The 10,586-nt window shown below is 39.6% G+C and overlaps 1 protein-coding gene across 1 annotated transcript; it reads right to left on the bottom strand.

Moving 5' to 3' along the window:
- Positions 1 to 3,268: 3,268 nt before the first annotated feature.
- On the bottom strand, positions 3,269 to 10,584 carry ak1 (adenylate kinase 1). The gene is made up of 7 exons (XM_034205181.1): positions 10,428 to 10,584; positions 7,510 to 7,546; positions 5,208 to 5,243; positions 4,933 to 5,096; positions 4,401 to 4,517; positions 4,125 to 4,316; positions 3,269 to 4,042 (listed from the first exon to the last, which is right to left on the bottom strand). Exons 2-7 carry the CDS (start codon positions 7,514 to 7,516, stop codon positions 3,977 to 3,979), a joined length of 582 nt encoding a protein of 193 aa, XP_034061072.1. The 5' UTR covers positions 7,517 to 7,546; positions 10,428 to 10,584; the 3' UTR covers positions 3,269 to 3,976.
- Positions 10,585 to 10,586: the final 2 nt, after the last annotated feature.

The raw sequence follows: 10,586 nt of genomic DNA, 5'->3' as shown, positions 1-10,586 counted from the left end.
CTCTGTCTCTCTCCTCATCCATTCTCTCTTCCATTCAGTAGAAAAACCAGTCAAGCTATTTTCAGTTCTATGTGCTCCTAATCCGCATATTTGAAGAAAAGAAAAGTCGAAAGGACTGTTTGAAGTGAAGCACATCTCCTTTTAAGATACTGTTGAAAGGATTTATCTGCCTGAACAATTGAAAATGGTGCTTAATATGAACTAGAACTTTAGACTTTTAACAAGACTAATTTATTGATGATTGCAGATCAAAAGCAGTCGATAACGTATTGTATTAATTGACATGTTAGAGTGCTGAAATCCCATAGTGTATTGACAACAGTTATTTATAGAGCCCTGTTTTCTGAGACTAGTTGATGATTTGCGCATTGACTCTGTGAAACTGCCTTAACCTTGTTCCTTTAGGCAGCACAAACAAAGGAATTACATGGTTTACTACAATTTGACTCTGTGTTACTTAAATAATTGCAATCCTCCAGCAGTCAACATGACTCTGATTTAGTTTCTGAGGCATATGTCACAGTTGGCATTCATTTAAAGTATTTAATCACATCAGAGGCTGGCCCAAGGACACTTCTGCAGTAGCACTCTCCTTCAATGGCTTTCCTTTTTATTAGAGCCTGCCCCCTACTCCCCACCCCCACCCATGAGTAGTGTTTCAATAACAGGAAACAATCGGCCATCGTCTTTCATCACAGGTTGACGTTGGTTCCCGCATGGTGCCACTGGGTCTCTGCAGTGCCAGCCCTCTGCAGTCTATGGCAGAGGAGAGAGGGGATAAAGTGTCTGCGCCAGCCTGCTTGTTTGCTTATCGTCCTCCAAGGGGGGATCTGACGCATTCACTTGAAGCGGTAATATCCAAGAGTGATACTATGAAAGGCCTGTCAGCCTTAAACACTCTCTCAATGTACATCTACATACCATAGGGCTGCTATTTGAAAGGGCATTCATTTAAGAAGCATCCCATTTGTAAAATAATTTCTCAATTATTAATAGAACTTTAACTAAGTGCAGTTAGGATTCAGTAATCAGTGAGTGGTTAATTTGACATTAGAGCAACAACGCCGCATGTAATTGTCTGTGACAGTCGAAAAAAGGATTATTTCTCAGCAAACTGGGCATATTTTAATCTGTGAATGTCCCCATATCACCCTTGGATGGAGTGAGGATTCCCAATACACAACTCATCAAGTTATTTATGGCTTTGCTTTTATCTGACAACAGAAACAAAAGTATCATGTATGCATAATGTATACGTAATCTATGTGACAACAAGCTTTGATTTTTTTTCTTGAGCTGCCACGCGCCACAGTTCATTTTCCATCTGATTAGTTTTATTATTAGCAACCTAATTTAAAAGTGACAATTTTAGGTGATACCAAACCTGTGTGTTATATTCATGGCTGATTTCACCTTGCTGTCCTTGAAATAATGTCAGACACTGCGGCTCCTGTATGTCAACTATTATATAGCACCCACTATTTTCAGGTCCATCTGCCTTGCTGGGAGCATTTGGGGTAATTGTTGTTAAATTACTGTTCATGTTTTATTGTTATATGGTTCTGTGATACAACTCTTTCTGTTTGTTCATAACTTGTTTTCCATTATGTTACTCCATCTTTATTTTGTATCAGTAAAGCACTTTGAGCTGAATCTTGCATGAAAGGTGCTATTTAAATAAAGTGTATTATTATTACTACATTATAAAAAAAATGATGTTTGATTACCGTATTTTTATTATCATAAATATTGCTAATATGAATATTATATTGATACTAAAGTTACATCACATGCATCATATGTATTCTTACTAATCACCATATTTTGCTTTCTCTCCGCCACACATCCAACACACACACACACACACACTACAATGTACCCTACCTAATCTCCTCTCACACATATCATCATAGTGACTGAAATGTTTATCTAAGTCTATCGTCATTAACCTTATTATTATACGTGTCCTTCCTTCATTTATGTCCAGTTATTTCACCATATGAAAAATATAAAAACTAGGTTGTGATCCCTGAACTGCAGGACTGGAGGTTAAGCCCACACATGGTGAACCATCAGCTCATGGTTTCCTCTCTTCCTCAACATGTGTCCCTTTCTTTCTCTATCTGCTGTACGTGATAAGTAGCACTGCCACCTACATTTCCCCCCTTTGTTTCGTACCTTTATGCATTCCTAGCATTCAGGCAGTATCCTCGATGGCTGTATGAAAGTGCTCACAGGCGCCTTTTCTTGATGGACTTTCCGATGGACACATCCTGTCCCCCTTCAGAAGCCGTTTTCCTCTTCCTCATCCCCACAGCGCAGTCAGATCTCTCCTTGGAGGGTAGCCCGGATACCTGCTGTGGTGTTTGCTTGGCCAGCTGGAAGTGTCTGTGTGCGTGTGTGTGTGTGTGTGTGTGTGTGTGTGTGTGTGTGTGTGTGTGTGTGTGTGTGTGTGTGTGTGTGTGTGTGTGTGTGTGTGTGTGTGTGTGTGTGTGTGTGTGTGTGTGTGTGTGTGTGTGTGTGTGTGTGTGTGTGTGTGTGTGTGTGTGTGTGTGTGTGTGTGTGTGTGTGTGTTGTGTGTGTGTGTGTGTGTGTGTGTGTGTGAGGAAGGTGAGAGGGAGAGGAAGACCTTTGGCTTTGGGTCATCATGGGCTCAAAGGAAAAGTTATGATAACAGTGGTGAGCTGTAGCTGAAGCAGTGTGTCCTGTATCCTGTTGTGTCTACATTCTCCAGCACCTTGACCATGTCTGAATGGAATGTGTTTCCTTTTTTTCAAACATGATGCATTGTCAAAGTCCCTTGCTAATATGTGTGTGTCTATGTTTTTCCAGGATAACTCAAAATCAATCAAGGGGTGAACATAGTCAACGTGACGTTATCCATTGGTTTCTGGACTTTTGGCCATTGACAAAGCACATGCTGCTTTATTGTATATTTAACTCTAAGTGTAACCATCATTTAAGAAGTTGTCATTATGCTGTTTTGTAAATGTCTGGCGATTAAGACAATAAGATTGTCGGGAAAATATTTACTGAGTTACTAAATCCAGTGGGAATTTCCATCATTTCCTCATAGACTATCATTCAATCTGATTTATTTTTGCAACCAGTGTCCCCTGCTGGCCATTAGAAAGAATGCAGGTTTAAAGCGCTTTCATATTGGCTTCATCTTTCATCCAAGAGGTGGTAAAATAACTGTGATGAAGATTGCATGTCATGGGAAATTACATCTTTTAAAAACAGAGTCGCAATTTAATCAAATATCATGTTTTTCGTATATATTTTTATCGTTTCGTTCTTTTTTTAACATACACTTTATAAACACCCGTGTTACATGTGTACATCTTGATGAAAAAACATATCTCTGTGCTTTAATCATAGTTGTAAATGGATTTATATAAAATAATGTATGAAATATATGGTCTTTAAGAAAAGTAATTGAAATGTTCTGTGAGAGGCACTACCTATCTGTTAACTAAATGCATGTAGACATATATATTCACCAGTTTGTCTCCATTTGTTCAATGATTGGCACAATCATAAACAAGTGTGTTATTTTCCCATACTCTATGTATACACAAGATTGTGTAAAGTGCAGGTTTGCCCCAGAGTGAGCATGGTGCCTCTAAGGTTAGTAGAATGTTGAAAACTCCTGTATACACAACTTTTCAAGATGTCACTTTGATATATCGACACACATGTTTAGCACAGAAAAAAAGCAAGACTTATGTAAAGAATGGATTCTCAGATACTGCTTTAAACTGACTCACTGTTGTTTGAGCTTTGAGCCTCCTATAGCTGGAGGAGGAGTAAAGTTAAGGCATCTTTGATCCTCAACGGCCTTCAGTTTTGTTGTTATTTTTACCAAAATGAGTGGGAAATGTATTATTTCGTTCATGTTTTGTCCTTAGGAAATTGATACGACAACATAAAGATAAAAAACAACAACCAGACCGTCTAGCTCTGTTGCTTTACTTTACAATGCATCAATAGCTGTTGAGACTTGTTTGAAGACCTCATCCACTGGCAGCTCAGAGTCGACCTAGTATAAAGACAATATGTTAGATTTTACACTCAATTCACATCTTATTTTGAATTGTCACTCTCATAGCAGTGATACCCACCTTCCTGACAATGCCGCGGCCCTCGTAAAAGGCGATGACTGGCTCGGTTGCTTTGTAATACAAGTCCAGGCGCTTCTTGATGGTCTCCTCGTTGTCATCAGCGCGGCCGCTGGTCTCACCGCGCTTCATGAGCCTCTTGACCATGGTCTCTCCTTTAGCGTCAACGTAGAGCAGCAGGCAGGGTTTGCCAATCTAGGGTCAAGTGTAATAAACTTGTTAGAGGTTTTATCATTGTTTTACAGGGATGATTTATGAACACCTCGTTCCCTTTCCTACCTTCTTCTCAAACTCCTCGCCCTGCTTCACCTCACGGGGGTAGCCATCGATAAGGTAGCCCTTGGAGACATCAGCCTTGGCGATCATGGCATCCTTAATCATGTCTAAGACTGTGTCCTGAAGGCAGACACAACAACACATTATGATCAACCTTCACAATGATATTCATCTGCTAGTTTATTATACTGACAAATATTGTCCACCCCATAAATATCAATGAGGGTAGGCTTAATAACAAAACAGCACCACAAACTACAACCTCCTAAATGATGATGTATTATAGTAGATCAAGTTGAATCAACACCACTCTGAATGACCTTATACTAACACTCAGACAGAGTTTTAAATCAAATCAAGTTTTATTTATATAGCACATTTATAAACGATTTTTGGTCGAGCCAAAGTGCTGTACATATAATAAAAATAGCTTACAGTAGAGACACTTTACAGCAAATACAACAGCACAGATTGTTCAGAATATCAGTATGAGAAAAACGATACCGTTTATAACAGGACTGTCCGTTTCTCTTACCAGGGGCACAAGCTCTCCCTTCTGCATGATGGCCTGGAGCTGCTTCCCCCTATCTGAGCCAGAAGACACCTCAGCACGGAGCAGATCTCCTGATGACAAGTGAGTGTAGCCATACTTGGCAACCACTTTCTCACACTGGGTGCCCTTTCCAGAGCCAGGCCCACCTGAGAAAGAAAGGCAAAAATATATTGGTGTGCCAAGACAGAGCAGCTTCTCAATGTGCTGTGATGGTGCAAATTAAAACAACATTATGTAAGTGTGTGAATTGTACTCACCCACTACAAAGATGATCTTTGCATCTTTAATTTTGTCTGAAATGAGATTATCAAAAAGAAGTCAACATATGCCATTTGATATGACAAAACTTTCTTCTAAAACAGTTACATTCACAAGTCAATTAATTTCAGAACAAACCATCTTGACACTCAGAAGTAGAGGAAAGGTCTTCATTGATATCAGAAGTACTCATATTTCCCTTTTGTTAGTCGCAAGGTACTGTGTCGCCTGGTCCTCTATCCTGTTTTGACTGTTGCTTTGGTGTATAGCTTTGTGCTATTACTCAAACAGTGTTGCTATGGCAACTGTTGTTTCCTGACCTGATATTGTTATTCAGCCAAGTAACTGTTCTCATGGAACTACATCTAACTAAGTCTGAGTTATAAATATACCAACACATTTTATATGTTTCTAAAATGACTGAATGAGAGACATACACTTGTGAAATTATCTAAATATGTTGTTAATGTGTGCGGTGTAACTATATGCAAAAAACAATTGTTTTAGAATATTTAGTTCCTAATTAAATGCAATATCGTGTAAAAATCTGGACTTCTTTTTAGAATGGCCTTCAGGGGTGCCCAACCAGTCGATCGCGATCGACCGGTCGATCGCCGGGAGATTCCCAGTCGATCGGGAGATGTGTCTAAAAATAGAACAACAATATTCTGTTTTATCGTTAATGTCCTATAACATAATTTTCCTGTGCCAGAATAATGCACTTGAACGCATCAAGGCTTTGTGATTGGCCGGCGTGACCCCATGTGTCGGGGCGTGGCTGATGGACAGTGGGCACTATTTCGCTGACGTTGTCCGTGTCAACAGGAGTGACAGTCCGCACACACAAGACCGCAATTATGGCAGAAGCAAAAAAGCCCAGCAACATATATGATTTTCACTCCGAGTGGGAGGATGATTATTTTTGTATCTATTCCAATTCAAAGTCCATCTGTCTCATCTGCAATGCGAGCGTGGCTTTATCGAAGAAGGGTTATTTAGGAGCGGCATTTCAAAACAGTGCACAAACGCTACGAGACGGAATTCCCTCCTAATTCTGCCCTACGCTCCCAAAAGGGGAGGGGCCTGAAAGGACAGCTAAATGCACAGAAGTCCATTTTCACCAGGCCCAACAACAAGAGCAAGGCTGCTACCAGAGCATCTTATCGTGTCAGTCACGTTCTTGCGAAACACATGAAGTCTTTCAAAGACGGCGAAGTTGTGCATTCCTGGAGGCTGCCGATGCGTAATAAAATAACAGTACTGTAGCATTTCAACAGGTTTTTGATATAATAAAAACTCAAGTTAGATACCGTTATTAATCAGCTGTACGTTTTAGTTTGTTTGAACTTATTCATTATAATTATTGTACAAAATGGTATAAGAATGCAAACTTAAATTGATTATAGTCTATCAATTCAGGTTAAGAAACTAGTGTTGCTTGCATCCTATTTTAAAGGCATTAATTTTTATAATCTACTAAAATGCAACAAAAAAAGGGTTTGATTCTATTAATTTTCTCTTTTTTATTGCACGTTGGCAGCAGATTCCTGTGTAGCTTCAGATCTGAGTTGTCTTATTAGTAAGCCTAATTTATACTTTTGTAACAACACTATTTTTATATAATGGCAAAGAAAGGGTTCAGAGTCTTTCCTTTTGTCCTGTGTCATATGTGGCAGCACTGTTCAATGTTTCTTGAAAACATTACCCACTGTAGTGTGACGTGTGAATAAACTCCAACTCTGTATCAACAACACTGTTGTGTAACTTCAGTTAAATACTTGTATGCGTGTAGATTAGAAAGAGGTAAGATAAAGGATCTGCATTATTTTATGAAGTATTAATCATACAAAGGTCAGTTTTATACAAGTATAAGTGTGTATTTACCTGGTAGTAGGCTGTCAGTAACTACGCCTCTCTATTTGGACTGGTAGATCTCGGCAGACTGGCAACTTTAAAAGTAGCTCTCGGTTCAAAAAAGGTTGGGCACCCCTGGCCTACATAATGCAGCAAAGAAAAAGTAAGGTCTTTATTGTATTCTAAAAAATCACCATAAGAGGGCAGTAGAGTCTTAGAAAACAAGTGTGCTTCTGCCTTATCATTGATCCAGTAAGAATGAAACTAAAGGCTGGTGCTATCAAAATGACATAGCAGCATTACAATCCTCCAAAGGGAGTTTTTTGTTTCTCTTTTGTTTTATGTATTCAGCACCCATGCTATCAGACCCTGGGTTGTGCTTTATCTTTTTTTATTCACACATAATTAATCATCATCAATCATCAATCAACCAGACATATTATTTACCTGCCATCGTGTTGCGTTAGATGAGTGTTTCCTTTAACTGGAAGACAGAAAAGGACACAGAAAAAGTATTAAACAAGTTCACTGCTTCAGTAACTTCCCCAAAAGCATTTCTTTAGCATTACATAACAGTGTTTTTTTGGTATCAGTTTCGATGTTACTAAAACATTCCTCATTTTCTTTCATAAACATTTTGTACAACTTAATAATAGACCAACACAAGAAACCCACTTAAATGTTGTACTTTTAAATGATACAGTTCCCTTTTTTTCACTCATCCTTCCTTTCGAGTGAGAACTTGTCAAAGACTTCCCAAAGTGGACGCACTTAGCTTATCAATAGACCAAAAACAATGCTAAGTAGCTTTTCTGTGTGTCTTATTACCGATAAAATGTGCAAGTCCCTCAACATTTGATGGAGCCAGGAAATGCCTGGTTATATAAGGAAGAAAACAGCCATGTGGTTTCCTGTTTGCACTTCTGGTTTAGATTACTTAAAGACACACGAATGAGGAAGGAGTTATTGGGCGTTCTGTAAACAGATATCTTCAGCTAGCTGCTTGCAAGTGTCATGTGTCTCTGGTTGTAAATGAGTGTTTGAAAGATCTCGCTTTAAATAACTTTAACATTTGGCTCAACAGGTGCTGACCGTGTCAAAAATAACGAAGCAATTTTGCATCTGAAGGGACTCCATAGGTCACATTGGATGATGCTTTGAATAAAATGCAGTACATTTGCATGGATTTTGAATTATGTTTGATCTCTTCAATACAGCTACTGATGCTTGGCACTCATTTAGAGTCCGAATACCACCTTAAGATAAGTGTAAATGTGAATAATGTAGATTACATTTTGTCAATTACTGCTATAACATCACAGTGTTAGTTAGATTTCAATACAGTTATGCATTCTCCAGTTTTGACCATTATATTTGTCTGTCAATTAGTTACTAAATTCACACACACAGGCACGGTATGTTCATCCAGGATCCTGAGAGGTTTTGCTAAAGCAGATTTGTGAGACAGGAAAAGGTCTGATACCTTAAGTTACGTGGTAAGAGCCAAGCTTGGATCTAAGTTTCTAGGCATGGTGACCAGGAGGAAATGAACATACTATACACACAAAAAATATATCAAACCTCAAGATGTAGTCATGGGGATTTAGACTTTACCTCAAAGTCTTGATATGTAGTCTGATAACCTATGTATCCTAGTCTACATTGCAAGACATTAGATTACTTTAACAAAACCTGGATTTCACTTTTTGACACCAATGTGGTTGTTTGTTCACTGACCCATACTTGCAATAAAAACAATTACTATAAGGCCAGATTGAAAAATAAGCTTTATTGTATGTGTGGTATAATAAAGGTGATATCAGTTGTTTTATTGTAGCTAGGCTGCACACATATTGTTGTATTATACTGTACATGGTTTGTTTTATATCTAGAGCAAAGATGTGTTTCCTGGTTCGAGATTAGGAGTACACCCAAACTGTAAATGCTCAAATTCAACACTCCTTCTCTTCAGGTGTCCGGTTTTATGTCATGGTCACTTGACCCTGTGGTAAATGTCACTTGGAGGCCGGCATCCAAGTCAGCAAAGAGCCTGTTTGGGAATCCCTCCCTGGCCTATTATGGTGCCATCGTCTGGGTCCCCTGCTTTTTTGGCATGTCAGAGGTGTTCTGGTTATCATGCAGTGCAGACAACATCCAATACTGCATGGAATTGTGGCAGCCAAACATGACATGTCTTTGCTGTAGTGTGATTGTGCTGACACATTTTCAAACACAGGCGTTATCAGTGCTAGAGTTGGTGTGCGAGGTGTTTTTGGTGTGCACTGGACTTTATGAGGACAAAGCCCAATAAATGTTCTGTAGGATTGGCTACATATTGTTTAATATGTCATTATGTAACACCATGCAATAAGCCGTATGTAACCTGATATGAGGAGAGCATGTGACTCTGTAATTATATCCTTGAAGTTGAACTGTACAGATACTGGACTCACCACAACCCCCTCCCAAATGTTAAGTGACCCATCCCACCCTCATGTCTTACAACTGTTTTTTAACATTTAGCCCTGCTAAAAAAAGACTCAGCTGTTAAGGGATAGCGTGTCGACCATTCTTAAAAAGCACCTGGGGCTGAAGCTTTCACTGTGAGCCAGTAGAAGCAACAGGAGTGAAAACAAAGTACTGAGCACTTTAATGCATTCTCTCTGTTTACCACTGGTTACTGAGCGTACTGTTCCTTTAAGGGAGAACAGGGGACCCTTTGACGTCAGTGCAGTGGGAGATATTCCATGGTGTTTATGAAAGGATGGATGGAGCAAGATTATTTCTGTGTTAGCTGTGGCTTTTGTGGACGTAGTTAGTGTTCCAAATTGCAAGCTTTGGTTCACTTTAATGTAGGGCAGCTACTCACTAGAATCAATACTCAGCCCCCTAGTCAGTTGTTAATGACCATTACTGGGGCTAAAAGAATGGCAGTGGAATTAAAAGGCTACAGCATGCATGACAATGACCTTTAATGTGTCTAGATGGAGGATAATGTTAACATCTCATTAGAGCGAACCATCTGCAATAAAATGTCTGGGGCAAAGAATAGGAATAAAGGATATACATATTTTGTAGCAAAACAAATATGTCATGCATTGAGTGGCCTCACTGTCAATGACACACAAGAGCACCATGCCTTGAAGTATACAGAAATGCCTGATCTTCTGACAACCATTAATTGACAGTGTGACTAACCATGTGTCTCGGAAACCAGATGACAGTTTACCATTACAGTCTCTCCATCTTATCACACAGCCCTGCCCACTCTGCTTCTCTTTGATATCACTCTCTGCCTCTGACAGCCAGACCCACTCCCTGTCATTTCATGCTACCTCCATGGAGCCTTTGTCCTCTGTACTGACCTCTCGGTGGCGGTGTGGCTCTAGATCCCAGTGCAATGGGCTGCCTTTCCTGGATCCCCGTGTGTGTGTATCTGCACAGTTCCTACTGCACGGCAGCCCTTCCTCCCCCTTCCTATGCCTTTTTATAGCTCAGCTGAGCCTGCTGAGCCGGCGTTGCAT

Source organism: Gymnodraco acuticeps, unplaced genomic scaffold (genome assembly GCF_902827175.1).
Source record: "Gymnodraco acuticeps unplaced genomic scaffold, fGymAcu1.1, whole genome shotgun sequence".
Classification (NCBI taxonomy): Eukaryota; Metazoa; Chordata; class Actinopteri; order Perciformes; family Bathydraconidae; genus Gymnodraco; species Gymnodraco acuticeps.
The sequence above is the reverse complement of the archived record's forward strand: the minus strand, read 5'-3'. Positions and strand labels throughout refer to the sequence as shown.

Excerpts from the sequence above, each read along its gene's own strand:
- ak1 (XM_034205181.1), bottom strand. Across the intron at positions 5,097-5,207 it reads AAAGATCATCTTTGTAGTGG|GTGGGCCTGGCTCTGGAAAG; the intron begins GTGAGTACAATT and ends TTTCTTTCTCAG. Across the intron at positions 4,518-4,932 it reads AGGGAGAGCTTGTGCCCCTG|GACACAGTCTTAGACATGAT; the intron begins GTAAGAGAAACG and ends GTCTGCCTTCAG.